Source organism: Chiloscyllium plagiosum, unplaced genomic scaffold (genome assembly GCF_037043375.1).
Source record: "Chiloscyllium plagiosum isolate Xiang-an unplaced genomic scaffold, Cpla_swu_hap1 HiC_scaffold_6, whole genome shotgun sequence".
Lineage (NCBI taxonomy): Eukaryota > Metazoa > Chordata > Chondrichthyes > Orectolobiformes > Hemiscylliidae > Chiloscyllium > Chiloscyllium plagiosum.
In genome coordinates this window covers 15,985,193-16,006,310 of record NW_028270144.1, presented here as the reverse complement: position 1 = coordinate 16,006,310, position 21,118 = coordinate 15,985,193, and the positions used below count along the sequence as shown (strand labels likewise).

Here is a 21,118-nt window from a genome sequence, read left to right as displayed (position 1 = left end):
CTGTACAGCTGCAACATGATCTCCCAACTCCTGTACTCAATACTCTGACCAATAAAGGAAAGCATACCAAACGCCTTCTTCACTATCCTATCTACCTGCGACTCCACTTCCAAGGAGCTATGAACCTGCACTCCAAGGTCTCTTTGTTCAGCAACACTCCCTCGTACCTTACCATTAAGTGTATAAGTCCTGCTAAGATTTGCTTTCCCAAAATGCAGCACCTCGCATTTATCTGAATTAAACTCCATCTGCCACTTCTCAGCCCATGACCCATCTGGTCCAGGTCTTGTTTTAATCTGAGGTAACCTTCTTCGCTGTCCATTACTCCTCCAATTTTGGTGTCATCTGCAAACTTACTAACTGTACCTCTTATGTTCGCATCTAAATCATTTATGCAAATGACAAAAAGTAGAGGTGCAGCACCGATCCTTGTGGCACTCCACTGGTCACAGGCCTCCGGTCTGAAAAAAAAACCCTCCACCACCACACACTGTCTTCTACCTTTGAGCCAGTTCTGTATCCAAATGGCAAGGTCTCCCTTGATTTGTAGCACGCAAACTTTTCTTACCTGCATTGGCTGTAACACGATTCCAGTCTCATTAGTTTTAAATGCGCGATTTTCTTACGATATGAGTTCTCACGAGAACGGACTATCACGTTATATCAGAGCCGTATTGTCTAATGAACCTGTTTCAGAGATGCTATTAGAAACCTCAGGAGGTGGGACTTGAATGAGGCCTCTTGGTCCAGAGGTAGAGATACTACCACTGTGCCACACAAGCCCTCTCTCAAATCCAGGATGCTACAGAGTCTGGAAGAATTGAGTTACAAGGATATATTAGATTGACTGGGGCTATTTTCCCTGGAGCATAGGAGCTGAGGAATGAACTTATAAAGGTTTATTTATTTTTTTTCTGTGAGACACAGTGGAAGACACAAAGTGCACCAATCTTTATTCAATTCTTATAAAGGTTTATAAGGTCATGAGGAGCATTGAAAGGTGGGGGAGTACATAACTAGTGGGCATAGGTTTAAAGGTGAGAGGGGAAAGTTTTCAAAGGGACCACGTTTTCCACACAGAAGGTCGTGCGTATATGGAATGAACTGCCGGGGAAGTGGTAGAGGTGAGTACAATTACAACATTTAAAAGACATTTGGGCAGCTACATGGACCTAATGTAGCAAGTGGGACTAGTTCAATTTAGGAAATCTGGTCAGCATGGACGAGTTGGGTCAAAGGGTCTTTTTCCATGTTGTATAGCACTCTACCACTGCACCACATGACCCCCTTCCATACAATTGCCATCATAAACAAGGTCAAAGGTCAAGGCTCCTAACTTAGGCACAAGACCCTAGTATATTACTGTAGCAGACTTTACAGGGTCATGTCTGAATGTGACGTTTTAATGCCAGCTGGTCTATTTTGTTTCTTCTTGTACCCTTTCTACAGTGGTTTGATACAATGGAATGACTTGCTCAGTCATTTCAGAAGGCAGTTATGTCTAACGGTAGCTATATTACAACATGGTTGTCATTGCTGTGTCTGAAGTGACATTTACACTCAGAACTGGCAAAGAGAGCTGGCTCCCTTCCCCTTCCCTAAATGCTATTACTCAACAAGTTATGTTTTCTCTTTCAAAAAAGGCAATCCATTGTTACATGGTCACAATTATTGACATTAGCTTTGTTTTATGGATATATTTAAGTAATTAAATTGAGATATAAACATACACATATCTGATAGAATTAATATTCATGTGTCTCAGGATTTGTCACATTAAAAGGCACTTTTCCTGGTTTGATTGAGAAATGGCCAGTTTTGAGCATGAGTTTTGGGCAATGCAGCGACACAATTGGCCAAATTGCCTTCTTGGGCAGTAGAAACCACTGACGGGGCAGAAACAAATAAAAAGTTAGTGGGAGTGTAAAATTTGGAAATTTGAAAATTATTTAATGGTGCTTTATATATAGTCAGGGAATGCAAATTATTTTCAAAATGAAAAGTGTACAACTTAACACAGGAGAACTGGCGATCAAACTCCAGATGATTTCTACAAACAGGGCAAAATCAACAATTCAAAAGTTAATTTAATTTTCACATACGTAACATTCTAAAAAATTGTAAGAAACATTGTTGATTATGATCCATCAGGAAAGGTCACATTAAATCACATCACAGCGTGGTCTCTATCTGATTGAAGAGTATTAATGTGCAGCAGGAACATCCATCAAATGGTCCATGACCAGCTGAGCTATCACATTGCAGTTTGACAGCAGATTGAGACAGTCCAATCTCTCCTGCTCCCCTCAATAATACTAAAGTCTGTCCAAACCAGTTCTAAACAGTCCACTCACAGTTACCTGTCGAATTAACCTTTAACACTGCTCAGTGACTATTTAATACCTGCCACACAAGTCAATGATGGAGTAAGTGATTGTTATAACAGATCCCACTTTGAGTGGGTGAACTTGCGCTGGACAGAGAGTGGGCAACATCAAGCACTCATTAAACCTCTAAGGGGGTGGCATTCTGCTTTCTGTTTATTCTAGCATGTGGTGGCACAGCATTAAACTTGCTGTAAACAGGAACAATGGCGAAGATCAGCAACTGGTTTTTCGGATCTCACTCTGCGCACACGGCACGTGGACCACAGTTCATACCTTCAGAAGTTACGCTGCATTGTAAAGTGCGATTTCCCCTCCAAGGGAAGGTGCTGGGAAAAAAATACATTCAACCCATTTCCCTCAAGTACAGCAGGGCGATGTCCTGGATTTGGAATCAGTACTTTGTTTCAGCTCCACAGTGTCAGGAGATTTCACTGGCTTCTTCACAATACCAGCTATTACCAGTTCAAAAATGGTCTCAAAGAGCAGATCGACATTATAGCCCGTCTTAGCACTGGTTTCAAAACACATTTTCTCTGCCACTGGGAAATCCTTTTCATCGAGCATCTTGTACTTAAGGAGTTGCTTGTACAGATTAATTGCATCCTCTTTGAAGACCTGTTTGCTTGCTCTGGGAGCAGGAGATGCTGGAACCGGTCCCTGGGTTTCATCAGTCCCCACGCAGTCATCAGTCAGGTCAGATTTATTGCCCACCACGGCGAAGATGCAGTCAGGCTGAGCAGTGTCAGTCAGGGTCAGAAACCGCTCCTCCAGTTCCCGCAGACTCTGACGGCTCGTCACATCGTAAGTGAGGATCACAGCAGCTGCTCCTCGACAGTACATCGAGCCCAATCCGTGAAACTGCTCCCGTCCTGACAAACCAACACAAAGAGTCAGAAGAGCTGTACAGGACATAGGTTAGGCCACTTTCAGAGTACTGCGTTCAATTCTGTTCTCCCTGCTACAAGAACGATGTTAAACTCGAAAGGGTACAGAAAAGATTTACAAGGGTGTTGCCAGGGTTGGAGGGCTTGAGCTATTGGGAGAGGCTGAATATGCTGAGGCTGTTTTCCCTGGAGTGTCGGAGGCTGAGGGGTGACCTCATAGAGGTTTATAAAATCATCACGGGCATGGTTAGGGCCTGGGGTGGGGGGGGGGGGGGGGGGGGAATGGAGGAGTCCAGAACTAGAGGAAATAGGTACAAGGGAAGAGGGGAAAGATGTAAAACAGACCTAAGGGGCAACTTTTACATGCAGAGGGTGGCGTGTGCAGGGAATGAGCTGCCCAGAGGAAGTGGTGGAGGCTGGTACAATTGTAACATTTAAAAGGCATCTGGATGGGTTTATGAATAGGAAGGGTTTGGAGAAATATGGGCCAAATACTGGCAAATGGGACTAGATTTATTTAGGATATCTGTTGGCTTGAATTGAAAGGTCAGTTTCTGTGCTGTACAACTCAGACTAAGAGCTGGCTCATTCCACACTTTGAATGCCCCCCACCTCCTATTCATATTAGCTGGGCTGGTAGAGAACTGAACTAACCCATTGGCTGAAATATTAAACCAAGAACCTGCCTGATGTATATAAAAGAACCTGTGGCTACTATTTTTAAGATGATATCATGAATATTTTATCCCACACATCAACATCAAATGATCTGATTTGTTGCATTGCAATTGATGGAACCTTGTGTACAGGTAAGCTGTCATGTTTCCCATATTGCAAAAGGGAATAGACTTCCAACAACATTGACCATGCTAAATTGCCCGTAGTGTTAGGTAAGGGGTAGATGTAGGGGTATGAGTGGGTTGCGCTTCGGCGGGTCGGTGTGGACTTGTTGGGCCGAAGGGCCTGTTTCCACACTGTAATGTAATCTGTAATGTAATCTGTAAAAACCCTGTAATTGGCTGTAAAGGGCTCTGGGATACCCTGAGGTTGTGAAACTTGCAATAGAAACACAATCTTTTCCTTCTCTACCATCCAGGCCCAAACCAGCAGGAGACAATTAGCAGATATAGCACACACCAGAAGCTGTGTTCATGCCGCTGCCATTATTCCCCTGCCTGCAGCCTGACCCCTGCACATGGGGACACAGACTGCCCTTCTCCTCTGACTGGGAAGAGCTGTCTCTGCAGCCACACGCAATAACCCCACCCCTCCGTCCAAACCTCCCACCCCTTCCAATGACCCCTGACTCTGGCCTGTTGACACAGGCACCGCTTGCTGGAAATCCCCACACAATTTCCAGTTAACACCTTCAGTAGCTGCCAACCCAGGGCTTTTACTTTATCAAATTGTGAAATGACCAAGATTCATCATCCCACACAGCTTTAGGCTTGTATTGCCTTGTATATCCAAGATTAAGACGATCTAACTGAGGTGCTGAAGACAATTAAAAGATTCAATAGGTCCAATAGAGAGAAACTATTTCCATTTTTTTGGAGGGGAAGGCAAATCTGGAACAAGAGTCTAAAAACTTAAAGTCAGAGCCAGGCTCTTCAGTTTTGAGGTTAGGAAATACTTCTTCATAATGGAAATCTGCAATTCCCTGAAGAAAATGAAGTTCAGGATGGGAGATGAGGAGCATTTAATAATTTCAAAACTGAAATTGTTAAGTTGATTATTTTTAGTTAAAGGATCCAGGTAGCTTCGTAGGATGAACATACAGATCACCATGAAATTAACAGCACGGTGAAATTGGCTGCAGTGCCTATGGCCCTCTCATTTATTCCACTGGAAGTGAAATTTAGATATGCGTTGCAATAATGTTCTTTTTTTTTAAAACAAGAACAAAAATGCTGTGCAACATGATTTATAGGAACACGCTCAGGGAGAGACAGGCTGTCTCCAGTATGCTCAGTGATTAAATGATACTCATTTCTTTTTCAACACTGAATGCTCGAAAACAATTCGTTGCCTCACCCAACGAACCTTTAATCTTTGTTAAAAAGGGCAAATGTTTTGCAAAATGATGTCGAAATATTTGGCTGTTGATGTTTACAAAAGAAGCCACAAAAAAGCATTAGAATGAATTATGAAAAAAATTTTTGTTACCAGAAAGTGGAAATTTCAATTTATTCAAAAACTTGTTTGACTTTTCAAGATAGTTTGGGATGAGGTCCATACATCTGGATTGTGACCTTTGTGTACTGATTTTTTAAACTAGTTCTTTTTCTCAGAGTTCTGTTTTCTTATCTTAGATAGTATTTTTGTGACCTCTATCCATCTGTTGGATAGTCTTTCCTGAGTGGCCCTGTACCTCATTGGATTTGTCTCTTTTCCTCTGTCCCCAATCACCTTCTATACCATAATGATTCTATCCTTGGTACTTATACCCTGAACTTTTTGTCTGGAAATGTTTCCAAGCTGACACACAAAGATCATTCCCAAAATGTGTTAAATATATGATTTCCCATTTGAGAAATAAAAGAGTTGACGCTAGATTCCAAATTAAAAGTTCCTAAATGAAATTCCTCAGCAAAATGTAGTCTTCCTATTTCGCAAGAATTTAGACTCGAATTTATCTTTAGAAGCTGGTCAACCTCTCCTTTGTACAACTTGGCAGAAAATCAGAGCCCCTTTTGAAATGTCAGCTTTTACAAAACTTCCCATTAGTGTTGCAACTTCTCTAAGCTGGAAGAAATGTCACTGCCTGCCCACACCAAGACCACTTCCACAACCACCTACTTTCAAACTCTCCAGGCCCACTGGCTTTGTTCCCAGGAGCTGGGCATTAGTCCAATATTTTTCAGGAGGTTTGCTAAAGATGGAGAGCTGCATTGACCTTAAGGATCATTTTCACTTGGAACTCAATTCAAACGTTACCCTCATTAATTTCATCCAGATGAAAGCTCAAAAGGTCCAACAACAAAGACATTTCAGAAAACACTGAAATAAAACTTGTTCTTTTCCATTAAAGTAAACATGCCAAAGAGTATTTGAAAGCTGAAAACACCTTTTTGAAAAAAAAGCTAAACTGTCATAAGTGCTTTCCATTGACATCCAAATGAATGCTGGGGAAAGCAGAATCTAAACCACAGATAATGAAAGGAATTCAGATGAAAGAATGCACAGAAGATGGATTTGTGAAATGTAAACAGCACAAGACCCTTCCAAGATGGGAATCAGAGAGATCATTTGCAGAACAGCCACTGCATTCATCAGAGCATTGTTGACATTTCACAGAATAAATTAGCTCGAGATACTTCACAGGAATGACTTTCAAACTGCCAACATGCAGTGGAACTAAGACATGTGACAGCAGGCTTGGTCCCAGAGGTAAGTTCAAAGGAGCATTTAAAGGAGAGGTGCTGAGATTTCCAGAGCTTACAGCCAAGGAAGCCAAAGGCAAAGCCACCAATGATTGGGTGATTCAAATCCATGACACTCCAGAGGCCAGGATTCGGGGAAGCTGAGATTTCAGTGCTGCAGGAGGTTACAGAGGCAAGAAAAGGATGAATCAACAGAGAGAGATGTGAAAACAAGAACAAAAATGATAAATAAAGCTCAAGGGACAGCAGCCAATGAAGGTCAGTGATTCCGGGAATTAATGTCTGACTGTCTCGAGGTCTGAAACAGGAGGGAGTCTCAGCACCGGACAGCTGTCTTTGCAGTTTGCTTTGAGATATAACAGATCGTGAGGTTTTACAGTATTTCCATCGGTGGAAAGCCACATGAGGAGACTAACTACACAGTCCAAGATGGAATTTTTTTTTCACAAAATCTAAGTTGGATTCTTGGAGATACTGCAGATTAACTGTTCCCTACTGTTCGCTACCACTAGACCAAAACTAGACTTTTACCTCGAGTGAAACCCACTCTACAGATGGTCAACTAAAACAGATTCTCAAATAACCTAAACACAAGCTCAATGATACCAAGTGTTGGAATGCAACTGAAAACAGAAACGAAAGAGTCACCTTGCCCTGAAATGGAGTAAACGCCACCCCCTGCAAATTTTGTTTTTCTAGTTTTAATTGGAGTGCTACTTCCAGTCTTCTTCCCCCATGTCGAAGGGGTAAGTCAGGACTGTGATGGAACACCTTCCAATTGTTGGATAAGTACACCTCCAACAACACACAAAAGAATCTACACAAAGAATTCTTTGAAAGAATCAAGAACAAACCAGCCCACTTCACTATCACCCTATCTATAACCTTCAACAATCACTCCCACCACCACTGATGCACAGTAACAGCCTGAAACGTCGATTCTCCTGTTCCTTGGATGCTGCCTGACCTGCTGCGCTTTTCCAGCAACACATTTTCAGCTATCTACAAATGTACTGCAGATTGTGCACCTTTGATAGCATCTTCCAAACCCACGGCCACTTCCATCTAGAAGGATGGAGCAGGCAATACTGGGAACACCATCTGCTGCAAGTCCCTTCCAAGCCATTCACCATCCTGACTTGGAAATATATCCGCATTCCTTCACTGTCACTGGGTCAACCCTCTGGAACTGCCTCCCTAAGGTTATTGTGGCTGTCTGTACACCAAAAAACTGCAGTGGTTAAAAACGCAGCTCACCCCCACCTTCTCAAGGGCAATAAAGGAGTGGGGAACAATAAATTCCATAAGAAAATAATTATGACAACTCAGTCTCTCAATGGCACACTGCCTGGTTACCGCAAACATCAGCTACCATAACTAGGTAACCGACCTGTGTGATGATGTCGCAGGTTTCAACCCTCCATGGAAAATCTGGACAACCCTCAACCGCTTGAAGAAAGTGGTCTCTTGGCTCCACAAGTGCAAGATGAGCTCAAAGATTGTGGCTGTGGCCATCTAAGCTTGACCATCACCCATGCAGTGACCTGTGAGATCCAGTCGTTATTGATGAAGCAACTGAAGATGGTTGGACCTAGGACACTTCCACTCTTGCAGCCATATCCTATAACTGAGATGACTGACCAACAACCACAACCACCTTCATTTTTTTGCTAGTTTTGACTCTGCCTAATGGGGAGATTTCCCTTGTGTTTCCCATGGACTCCAGTTAACTACGGCTCCATATGCTACACTTGCTCAGATGCGGCCTTGATGTTAAGGGAGTCCCTCGCACCTCACCTCAGATTGTACAGAGACTATCAGCGTCGGATTGGTTCATGGGAATTGGTGGGTCCAACATCATCAGGAGCATCGTAACCAATGGCAGGAACAAACCAGTTCCACCTATTTTTAATTCACCTGTGTCTAAAACAGCGGGTTCTAAATTCATCACATTTAATTTCCAACTATTACTGGGCTCAGCAATTAAGACAGAGATAGATCACACACCAAAACTAATTCTAGATTCAAATAAAACACATCAGTGTGATCAACCTTTAGTTAAACTGAAGACTGTGCTAGAATGGAGCTTGAGAATCAACTCAAAACATCAGCCAATATGAAGTTCAAGGCATCAGTTTGATCAGGGAAACAAAAGCATACAGTATATTAAACTGATGAGTATTGTTTAACCCGCAGGAACAGGAGAAGCCATTTGGTTTCTTCAGCCTGTTCTGCCATTCTGCTAGATCACAATCAGTCTCTTAACCCTTGGGCTCTCTGACACTTATTCCCCTTACCTAACAAAAATCTATTGATCTCAGTTTCAAGTGACCACTCGCCTTGATAGTTTGTAAGGGGAAAAACAAGTTACAGATTCCCAAGCCTCAGAGTCAGAGATGTACAGCATGGAAATCGACCCTTCGGTCCAACCTGTCCATGCCGACCAGATATCCCAATTCAATCTAATCCCACCTGCCAGCACCTGGCCCACATTCCTCCAAACCCTTCCTATTCATATACCCATCCAAATGCCTCTTAAATGTTACAATTGTACCAGCCTCCACCACATCTTCTGGCAGCTCACTCCATACACACACCACCCTCTGCATGAAAAAGTTGCCCCTTAGGTCTCTTTTATATCTTTCCCCTCTCACCCTAAACCTATGCCCTCTAGCTCTGGACTCCCCCACCCCAGGGAAAAGACTTTGTCTATTCATCCTATCCAAGCCCCTCATGATTTTGTAAATCTCTACAAGGTCACCCCTCAGCCTCCAATACTCCAGGGAAAACAGCCCCAGCCAATTCAACCTCTCCCTATAACTCAAATCTTCCAACCCCTCCCTCCTCTCATTTATTTCTCTACCCTGCAGGCACTCTGCCTGTATTCCTGATGAAGGGCTTTTGCCCGAAACATCGATTTTACTGCTCATCGGATGCTGCCTCAACTGCTGTGCTTTTCGAGCACCACTAATCCACAACCTTGGCAACAGCCTTGTAAATCTTTTCTTAACTCTTTCAAGTTTCACAACATCCTTCCTATAGGAAGGAGAATAGAACATTGTCAGAGAAGTGCCTTAGTAATCTTGCAACAGAATTCTGGTAAGGCCCTTTAATGTGCTGGCTCTCACTAAGATTTTGTCCTCTTGTTTAGGGCTCCCAACACAGAAGGAAATACTTTCTCCCTTTCTAACACCCGATATCTTTTAATCATTTCAAACACCTCAATTAAATCAACACTTAGATCTTCTAAACTTGAGGGGAACAAGTCAGGTCTGGGTCCTTATCATTTAACCCTACAGCCCCAGTATAATTTTGATTAAACCGTTGCTTCTCCTCTTCCAAAGCTAACCACATCTTTCCTGAAGTCCAGGACCCAATTCAATCAGAATTTTATTAAACTGTAACTTGCACCCGTTTTTATTTCAACAACCTGGAGCACAAGCAACCAAAATTCCATTAACCTTTTAAGAATCATAGGATCCCTACCGTGCGGAAGCAGGCCATTCAGCCCATTGAGTCCACATCAAACCTCCAAAGAGCATTGCACCCAGATCCACCCCCTTACCCTACCCCTAGGACCCTGCATTCCTCATGGCTAATCTACCTTGCTTGCATATCCCCGAACACTATTGGCCACTCAGCATGGCCAATCCACCTAATCTGCACAGTTTTAGACTGTAGGAGGAAACCAGAGCACCCAGAGGAAACCCACACAGCCACAGGAAGAACGTGGCTACTCCACACAGTCAGTCGCCTGTGAGGCAGTAGTGCTAACCACTGGGCCACTGTGCCGACCTTAAACTGCACTTTTTTTTTAAGTTGCCCCCAGTATTTATTAAGGACTTGGACCCTTAATCTCTTTCTCCACAGTTGCCAAGCTTCTCGCCATTAAGAAAATTAGCTTTCACCTTTGGTTACAGTGATAAGAAATCAATCTCGGCAGTTAATTAAATATCACAGTTCAAACAACATGGAATGTAGTGATCAGAAACTTCTGGAGACATTCAGACACACTGCTGACAATCTTCGCTAGATTGGACCACCACAGTCTTGTGACCCTTAATTGAACAAAGACAGCATTAAAAATAAACTGCAACCACACAGCCTCAAAACAGCCAGGAACATTGCACAATCAACATGGTATTCATGACTCAAAATAAAAGCTTAAATGTGTTTCACAATCCTCAAGCTAATGGACAGAGATTGCACAAAATATGCATTATTGCAAGTTGCATTTGAACAATAGTGAGCTTCAGAAGCTCTCGATAAGAAACTGAAACTTATTAGTAATGCTTCTCAGGTAAAGCCTTCAATTCATCAGACATAATCCTCATTGTTATAACAGCGAATTCTGGGGTTACAAACAGTGCAACTGGAATTTACTTGGAACTTATCCAACTATAAGCATAAGAAATTATTCTGCTCTCTGGTATTGACAATATGGAAACAGGCCATTCAGCCCAACTGATTCAGGCTGGTGTTTAGTCTCCTCTCACCCCACTTCGTCTCAGGCTGTTAACATATCTTCCTACTGGAGGAAAAGTATTGAAAAAAAATCAGGTTTTCACTGGGACTGTGAATCTTCAGTAGCTCGCTACCTCCAACATTGTATTATCAAACCTTATCAAAATCAGTGATTCCCTAACAAGAGCCAGAATATGCTTTTCTTTATGCAAAAAGGGAAAATAACTTGCATTCCTATCATACCTTGAAACTCCTAAAAGTATATAAGCAAATACAGCAACCTGCACACAGTAAAATCCCACAAACACAACTATTCTGCAGCGTTAGCCTAGATTGGGCTGTGATAAAGTTAATAGAGAGTTAATTTCTCTACTGGAATCCTCAAACAAGTAGCATTTCCTGAACATTAATCATCATCAGGGATAATTTCAGGAAGATCCTCACACTAAGCGGAATGGACATTCAAAGCTCCTGATGGGAGCAAAACTCAGAGCTTCCAAAGCTGCTGTCAAATTTTTTGGGGTAAAGATATTACTAGATAAAGGGCAAATGGAATTGGAATTCAAATCAGCCATGATTTAATAGAATAGGGCTGTAACAACCTCGAGGGGATGAATGGGCTCCTTCTATTCCTACATTCAAGACAATGGAATGGGAATGTGAATAAAATCAAAACCAGAAAAACTCAGCCAATACACTCAGCCAATCTAAATCATTGGTTTTACATGATCTGGATCACTATTCACTTCACAGACATCTGTTTATCTAGAAACAACTAAATTAAGCACTATACATGTATACACATTACTATACCATGGCTTTGAGATGTATTTTGTCTTTTTTTTTATAAAATGAAGAAAGGTTGAGACAGAGGTGCTCAGCTATCTGGTCAAAGCCCATACAGTAAACAACTTTGAGGCCGAGGGTTTTAAAAAAAATTTGGAATAGAAGCAGCCTGAATGGGTGGTGTCACCCACTGAACCAAGATTTTTTTCAGTTTTAGCTTTCAGCAGTTGCTGGGGTCATGGTGCTGGATGTGGAAGCTCTTATTGCTCTCTCGGTGTTCTAGATAAAAGCTGGGGTTCTCTTCCTACTTCTAGAATTGCATGTGAGACATTCTATTTTACTGAATTTGCCTTTGCCAAGGGTGTGTCTATGGGATGCTAATCTATTGGAACAGTTACTGTTTAGTCATTAAATAATCTATTATTGTTAAGTTTTCCAAGAGAGTTAAGTCATTCTAATGCTTTCTTTTGTTTTTTTTAACTATATGAATAAAGTGTGTTTTGCTTCGAGATGGTAGTTTGGCCAATCAAATTTTAGCTGGAATGCAACACCTGGCACTTGCCTTTAAATAAGAAAACGTTAAAGTCTAGGCTAGCTTCTTAACAGATTTTGATGGGATTTGATTTGGTCCATAACATGTAGAATTTGTTTGCAACACCAGCTCTGTTCCTTGCTGTGATTCAGGTTTCACTGACAGGGTTGGATTTAATAACGAGAGTTCTTGAACAGCCATTTCAGTATTTGCAGCTCTACCCAACCCTGACCCTGACTTGATAACAATGGTTCAACATTGGCTGTTGCATAAAACAAAAAAAGAGTTTCATACAGTATCTGACAGTGGAGTGAGCCATGCTAAACCGGGGGACAATGGTGATATCAGAACTGAACTTCTAACTTAACCACATAAAATTGGGGAAGGTATGGTAGCTCAGTGGTTAGCATGACTGCCTCACAGCACTGGGGACCCGGGCTCGATTCCACTCTTGGACAAAATGTACGTGTGGAATTTGCACATTCTCCCAATGTCTGTGCAAGTTTCCTCTGGGTGTTCCAGTTTCCACCTGCAGTCCAAAGATGTGCAGTTTAGGTGAATTGGCCATACTAGGTTACGCAGTATTCAGGGATGTGTAGGTTAGATGGATTAACCACCGGGAATGCAGGTTTAAAGGGTTGGGGGGGGTCTGGATGGGCCAAATGGCCTGATTCTACACTGTGGGGATTGAACAGTTTGGGACTTTTCTTCAGATAAGCAGAGTTTGACGAATGACATGTTATAGACTTTTAAGATGATGAAGGAGTTTTATAGGATAGATGCAAGGTGCAGCCACAAGTGGGGAGTCCAAAACCAGCAGACATAAATATAACATTATTCAGAATTACACAAAAATAAAAGAATTCAGAACAAATGTCTTTAGGTAAAGAGTGGTGAGAACATGGAACTACAAATAGAGGTAAATTAGATGTTTTTAAGGGAACGTATGAGAGAAAAGAAACAAACAAAAGAATATTGTGACAAATAAAGATAAATTAGAATGAGAGGAAGTTTAAACGGAGCATAAAGAATGGTATGAACCTGATGGGCTGAACAGCTTGCTTCTACATTAACCAATGATCTGCTGAGTCAGCACAGCAAAATGGACATCGCAGCTATCGGAAAGACAAATAATAGATTGCTCTGTTTCAATTCCTGGGAATAGCAGGACTAACAGAGGAGGAGAGGTTGAAAGAATTAGGATTCTACTCACTCGAGTTTGGAAGAATGAGGAGTGGGATCTCATAGAAACCTTTAAACTTCCACAAACAGAATGAGACAGAGGAGGAGCAGGAAGGATGTCCCCAGTGATGCAGGAGTTCATAACCAGGGTCACAGTTTAAAGATACAGGACATATCATTTAGAACAGAGAACAAGGAGAACTTTCTTCAGCGAGAGTGTGGCGAGTCTGTGACATTTGCGACCAAAGGACCCAGTCAAAGCAAAACATTGTCTGATTTCAAGCAGGAGTTGAATTTAGCACTTGGGACTAAAGGGATCAAAGGATCTGGGAGAAAAGCCAGAACAGGTTTTCAAGTTGGATGATCAGCTCTGAACAAAATGAATGGCAAAGCAGGATTGAAGGCCTGAATGGCCTTCTACTTCTATATTTCTAGATCAATCTCTTTATAATTTCTGAGTAATGGAGGCTGTAACAATGATCATGCCATTAATTTAGAATTAGAGTCGGGTCTAGAATTCCACAGTCTGACAGAAGTCATTTTGCAACCAATCTGTATTGCATAATGCCACTAGTATGTGAAAAGATTGCAAGTTTTGTCATGAGGAGCAATGAAACAAAACTTCTCACCAAGTAACAAAGAGATATTAGGGACTGGTGGCACAGCCTCCAATAGCAGAAACATTACAATTAGGGATAGAGTTTGAAGCAGAAGATCACGTATCTCAAAGAGTTTTGGGGTTGAAAGGGATAAAAGTAAAGAGATGGAAATGTGTTGCTGGAAAAGCGCAGCAGGTCAGGCAGCATCTAGGGAAGAGGAGAATCGACGTTTCGGGCATTAGCCCTTCTTCAGGAATGAGGGAAGTTGGTCCAGCAGGCTAAGATAAAAGATAGGGAGGAGGGACTTGGGGGAGGGGCGTCGGAAATGTGATAGGTGGAAAGAGGTCAAGGTGAGGGTGATAGGTCAGACTGGGGTGGGGGCGGAGAGTTCCAGCAGGCTAAGATAAAAGATAGGGAGGAAGGACTTGGGGGAGGCCCTATCACCCTCACCTTGACCTCTTTCCACCTATCACATTTCCGATGCCCCTCCCCAAGTCCCTCTTCCCTATCTTTTATCTTAGCCTGCTGGACCAACTTCCCTCATTCCTGAAGAAGGGCTAATGCCCGAAACGTCGATTCTCCTGTTCCCTAGATGCTGCCTGACCTGCTGCGCTTTTCCAGCAACACATTTCCATCTCTGATCTCCAGCATCTGCAGACCTCACTTTCTCCATAAAAGTAAAGAGGACAAGCATAGAGAGGGATTTGAAAACAGGGAATAGAATTTTGAAATGGGCAAGAAGCATGGAATTACATTAAAAATTTCTGATTTAAAAGATTCTTGCTTCCCATGATCGGCCCGAACTGCTTGTAAACAAAGCTTTTCACTATACGTAGGTACACGTGACAATAAATCAAAACAATTCAAGAAGCCAAACATTTTTGAAAGTATGTGTAAAGAATAGGGAGTGGCAAAAATTATCTGCAAGAAGCTTATGGAACTGACTCAAGCAAATATTCACAACGGATTGTGCAGCTGGAAGAGGTTAGAGGGGGTGCAAATAAGTCACTAACCTCTGGTAATTGAATTAAAATCCTGTATAGTGAAGGCATGTTGTAGTGTACAGTATTCTACTAAACATGAGACTGGAACGAATAAAAGATGGGCACTGATCTACACTGGCAACACCTTCATTTAAAAAGTCTCCCTAAACCTCTTTGCCTTGCTCTCCGTCTTTGAAACATTCCTGAAAATCTATCCCTTTAACACAAGCTTTCAGACCTAATATATTTTGTCAGAGTGCCATATTGTGTGTCACAATGCGCCTAGGAAGCAACGTTTTGTATTAAAGACACAAAGTAAATTATTATTGTTGTTGCACACCTCAACCATTTGCAAAAGGTGTCACAAATCATGTGTACCCATTAGCAGGTTTCCTATTGCAGGATCTTAGTTAGTGTGGACAACATTGTTAAGGTCAGAGATTGGTTGGTCCTTTTTTTGAGACTAAGGAAATTGAAGTTCATGAGGGTACTTCTCAAAGATGTAGCTGTAGCAGATGAACAGTGAATGCCAGGAGAAGTATCAGGCAAACCAAAAAGTTAGCTGTCAACCCGGTGAGCTTGTAACACAAGACTAGGAGATAGTGAGGACTGCAGATGCTGGAGAGCCATAGTCAATAAGTGTGGCGCTGGAAAAGGCACAGCAAGTCAGGCAGCGTTTGAGGAGCAAGAGAGTCGACATTTCAGGCATAACCTTCACCAGTCCCTTAGCGACTATAACACAAGACTATTTGCATGCCAACCAGGAGGTGCAGCATGCGAGACACAGCCCTGAGCCAACCCACAACCAGTGGATCAGATTTAAGCTTTGCTGCCAAACCCAGTTCTGAATGATGTTGGTCAATCAAATGTCTTTTGATTATCCATCAATTTAAATCAAGAGAACAGCAATGGGCAAGGAAACCTCCTGCTCATGACCACCTAACTGTCATCCCTCTTTCTCCCACACAACTGATTAATCAGGTCTCCTCTACATTGATCACCACTTGATAGGAAAGCTGATGGTGCTCCACAAGTATTCCCAGCAACAAAGATACAGAAACCCAGAACAGTGCAAAGGCAAGGCTGAAACATTTCCAACCACCTTCAGCCAGAAGTATCAAGTGGATAATCCTTTTTGGTCACCTCCTATAATCCCCAGCATTACATATACCACTAATCAGATTAGTTCAATGTGATATCTTCAGCTACTTCTTGATATTAGATACTGCAAAAGGGCTATGGCCCTGACAACATTCCAGCAATAATACTGAAGACTCGTGCTCCAGAACTTGCTTCTCCCATACCCAAGCAGTTCCCCTACATCTACAGCTCTGGCATTTACCTGACAATATGGAAAATTGCCTAGATATAATTGTCAAAAATAATCGCAGGACTAATCCAACTCAGACAATTATCATCCTCTCAGTCTACTCCTGATCATCAGCAAAGAAATGGAATGCATTGATGACAGTAACAATGAGCAACACTTGTTTAGCAATAATCTGCTCACTGATGTACAGTTTCTGCCAGGGCCACTCAGCTCCCTCATTACAGTCCTGGTCTAAACTTGGTCAATGGAACTGAAGAAAGGAGCTGAGAGTGACTGCATATGACATCAAGACGGAGTATGGCATCAAGGAATTCCAGTAAAAATATAGTCAATGGGAATCTGGAGGTCACCCTCCACTGATTGGGGTTAGACCTAGTACAAAGGAAGGTGATTGTGGTTTTCAGAAGTCAGGGCGAAAGTGAGGACTGCAGATGCTGGAGATTAGAGTCAAGGTTAGAGTGGTGCTGGAAAAGCACAGCGGGTCAGGCAGCATCCGAGGAGCAGGAAAATCGACATTTCGGGCAGGAGCCCTTCGTCAGAAGTCAGTCATCTCAATCCCAAAACATTATTGATGGGGTTTCTCAGTGGGCCCTAGGTCAAACCATCTTCAGCTGCTTCAATGACTTTCACTTCATTCTAAAGGTCAGAGTGGCCATGTTTGCTGATGATTGAAGAATTTGAGCAGCGTTCACAAATCCTCAGTTACTGAAGACCTGGACAACAATCAGGCTTAGACTGATCAACAGCAAGGAACTGTTAAGCCACAAGTGCCAGGTGATAACCATCTCCCAGTTTCTCTTGGCATTAACCTTGCTGACTCCCCCACTATGAACAGAATGGATGGGGGAGTTGGATGTTAACCATTGACCAGAAACTGAACTGCATCAGCCGTATAAATACTGTGGCTACAAGAGCAGGTCAGATGCTAGGAATTCGGTGGCAACTTGCCTCCTGTCTCCAAGACATAAGTCAGCATAGTCATAGTATGTTCTCCACTTGCATATATATGGTCAGAATTCACACGATACTAGGTTATAGTCCAACAGCTTTATTTAAAGTCACAAGCTTTCGGTGCATTGCTCCTTCCACTCAGCTTTAAATGACCTTGATAGCTTTTATGGGCAAAGTTCCAGATTTCCATTCCCTCTTGTCAGAGAAGTGCTTTCTGATATGGCCTCTCAATATTCTGGCTCCTGCTTTAAGAATATATCCATTTTTTTGGGCTCCCAACACAGAAGGAAATACTTTCTCCCTTTCTAACGCCTCAAACCTTTTAATCATTTCAAACACCTCAGTTGAATCATCTCTTAGATCTTCTAAACTCAAGGGAAACAAAGCATGTCTGGGTCTTTATCATTTAACCCTGCAGCCCCAGTTTCATTTTGATTAACCTGTGCTGCTCCCCCTCCAAAGCTAATCATGTTTTTCCTGAGGTCCAGGACCCAATTCTATCAGAACTTCATTAAACTGTAACTTCCAACTTTTTTTATTTCAGCAACTTGTGGCACTAACAGTTAAAGTTAAAAATCACACACCACCAGGTTATAGTCCAACAGGTTTATTTGGAAGCAATAGCTTTTGGAGCACTACTCCAACAGGTAGCTGTGGAAGGAGCTACACTAGTCCAACACTAGCTCCTTCACATCATAGCTAAAGTTTCATTAACCTTCCAAAAACCATGGAATCTCTACAGTATGGAAGCAGGCCATCTGGTTCACCTGCCAAAACAGCAGCGCTCTGGAAGCTTGTGATTTCAAATAAACCTGTTGGACTATAACCTATTGTGTGACTTCTGATGTTGCCTACCCCAGTCCAACGCTGGCACCTCCACATCATGGCTGGATATGCACAGCTCCAAAATAACCTCAGCTTCAACAAAGCAGCCCACTTCACTGCCACCATTCGCTCTTACTCCTGTCAATCAAAGGTGTGGGGATTGTATACCACTGCACTGCAGAAATTCACCAAGTTCCTTAAACAGCACCTCCAAAAGATGTGACCTCCAGTACCAAGGGAGACAAGTGAGACTGATGCATGGGATCATTACCCTCATGATCTCCTTCAGGCCACACACTATCCCGCCTTGGAACTACATCTCTATTTACTGTGGCTACATTAAAATCGTGGAACATCCTCCCTAAGAGCATTGTGGGTGGACCTACATCCAACAGATTAGATAAAGAATTTCAAGAGACTGGCTCATCATCTTGTGTAGGACAGTTGGGAATGGACAATAAATACCTAGCCAGTGAGATCCACGTCCTATAGATGAATTTAGGACACCTATTAATTGCATCTTCGCTGGGCTCTAGTTTAACGTCTCATCCTCAGTATCCTCCTGACAGTGTAGCACTCCTCAACCCATGTTATCAGCATGGGTGAGACCAAAATCTGGAGTGGACTAAAGTAGAGGGTCAAACGCAACCTGCTAATTCAGAGAGTAAGAATGTAACCTACTGAGCAAATCCCAGTGTCCGGAGTCATAGAGATGTACCACACGGAAACAGACCCTTCGGTCCAACCCGTCCGTGCCAACAGCTATCCCAACCCAATCTAGTCCCACCTGCCAGCACCCGGCCCACATCCCTCCAAACCCTTCCTGTTCATAAACCCATCCAAATGCCTTTTAAATGTTGCAAATGTACTCGCCAGAAGCAGCAGCTAAACAATAGCGGTACAGGAAGTCCAATCAATGACGGAATCCAAAGGTGATGCCAAACTCAGGAGAAACACACTACAAATAAAAACACGTAGGATGGAATCAATTCATTCAGTGAGTCCTGAATGTTTCCTAACTCTGCACTGGTCTCAAAGACCAACACTAAGCGCCTGCTCTAGTCGCTCCCAATACCACACAGGGTTGGATTCTCCCCAGTAAGGGTAAAGGTAAAGGTTGGAGTTTTGCTTTGTCCTGGGAGGGAGTACAGTTTGGGACCGACTCACTGATCCGCCGTCTCCCAGATGGACACCCTGTTTCAGGAGGGGCTGGGGAGTGGGGGATAGTGAGGGGGTAGTTAGGAGAGAGTGGGGGAGAGTGGGGGAGAGTGGGGGAGAGTGGGGGAGAGTGGGGGAGAGTGGGGGAGAGTGGGGGATAGTGAGGGAGAGAGGGGGATAGTGAGGGAGAGAGGGGGATAGTGAGGGAGAGTGGGGGATAGTGAGGGAGAGTGGGGGATAGTGAGGGAGAGTGGGGGATAGTGAGGGAGTAGAGGGTGGGGGATAGTGATGGAGTAGAGGGTGGGGGATAGTGATGGAGTAGAGGGTGGGGGATAGTGATGGAGTAGAGGGTGGGCGGGCATGGGAATAGTGAGTGTGGGTAGGTGCAGACTCTGGGGCGGACTGACTGACTTGCCAAGTCCCAGATGGACACACTTTTTCAGGAGGGGGGGCTAAGGGTTAGTGAGGGTTGGGGAAGACTCTGGGTCGGTCGGACGGACTGACCTGCCGTGTCCCAGATGGATACACTGTGCCGCCCCCACTGTTTCAGGAAGAAGGCTCCGCCGACCGTGCTGAGTGTTTCCTGGAAGCGGCGCTCGGTGTACCGGTGCAGGAGGGAGGTCTTCCCCACGTTCATATCACCCAGAATCACCACCTTCACATCGGGCTTCATCATCCTGGCTCCGACCGCCGCTGTACCGGGCCAACCGCACTCACTCACTCAGACCTTGCTGTTCTCTGCACTCTTCCTGAAACTTTCCCTGTGATCCAAACGGAAACAGGCGGAGACTCCCCGCCCCCAGGGGCGGATCCCGGCATCACTCTCCCCCCCCCCAGGAACTCGCACCCCCAAGTAGCCACCAGCTCCACCCCCAACTCCCCCTCCAAAAGCACCCCACAACTCCCCTCAAACCCAACATCCCCCATCTCCCGGGAAACCTCCCCCCCACCACATACCCCAACCCCTCCCGTAATTCTTCCCCCCCCCCCCCCAATAACCCTCCACCCCTCAACACTGACACACACGGACCCTCCCTCCCCTCCCCACCCCCAACACCCAGGTCATCTCCCAACCATTCACCACTACCACCCGACTCTGAAACCTCTCCACCCCCAACACCGGCCCACTCCCCTCACCTGCCCCCCCCCCCCAACCCCAACCCACACACAAAGCCAGGATCCCTCCCGTAACTCCCCCAAACCCACCACACATGCCCCACGGGAACCCTCCCGCATCCCTCCACCAGGACAATCACCCAACCACTCACCACCCCCTCCCTTCACCAGGACAATCTCCCACCCACTCACCACCCCCTCCCTTCACCAGGACAATCACCCACCCACTCACCACCCCCTCCCTTCACCAGGACAATCTCCCACCCACTCACCACCCCCTCCCTTCACCAGGACAATCACCCACCCACTCACCACCCCCTCCCTTCACCAGGACAATCTCCCACCCACTCACCACCCCCTCCCTTCACCAGGACAATCACCCACCCACTCACCACCCCCTCCCTTCACCAGGACAATCTCCCACCCACTCACCACCCCCTCCCTTCACCAGGACAATCTCCCACCCTCTCACCACCCCCTCCCTTCACCAGGACAATTACCCACCCACTCACCACCCCCTCCCTTCACCAGGACAATC

The 21,118-nt window shown here is 44.1% G+C and overlaps 1 protein-coding gene across 1 annotated transcript; it reads right to left on the bottom strand.

Annotated features, from left to right (window-relative positions):
- Positions 1–2,069: 2,069 nt before the first annotated feature.
- Positions 2,070–20,246, bottom strand: rab20 (RAB20, member RAS oncogene family). Its single transcript, XM_087987906.1, has 2 exons — positions 19,969–20,246; positions 2,070–3,256 (listed from the first exon to the last, which is right to left on the bottom strand). The coding sequence occupies exons 1-2, from the start codon at positions 20,138–20,140 to the stop codon at positions 2,745–2,747; spliced, it is 684 nt and encodes a 227-aa protein (XP_087844032.1). The 5' UTR covers positions 20,141–20,246; the 3' UTR covers positions 2,070–2,744.
- Between the last annotated feature and the right edge of the window lie 872 nt (positions 20,247–21,118).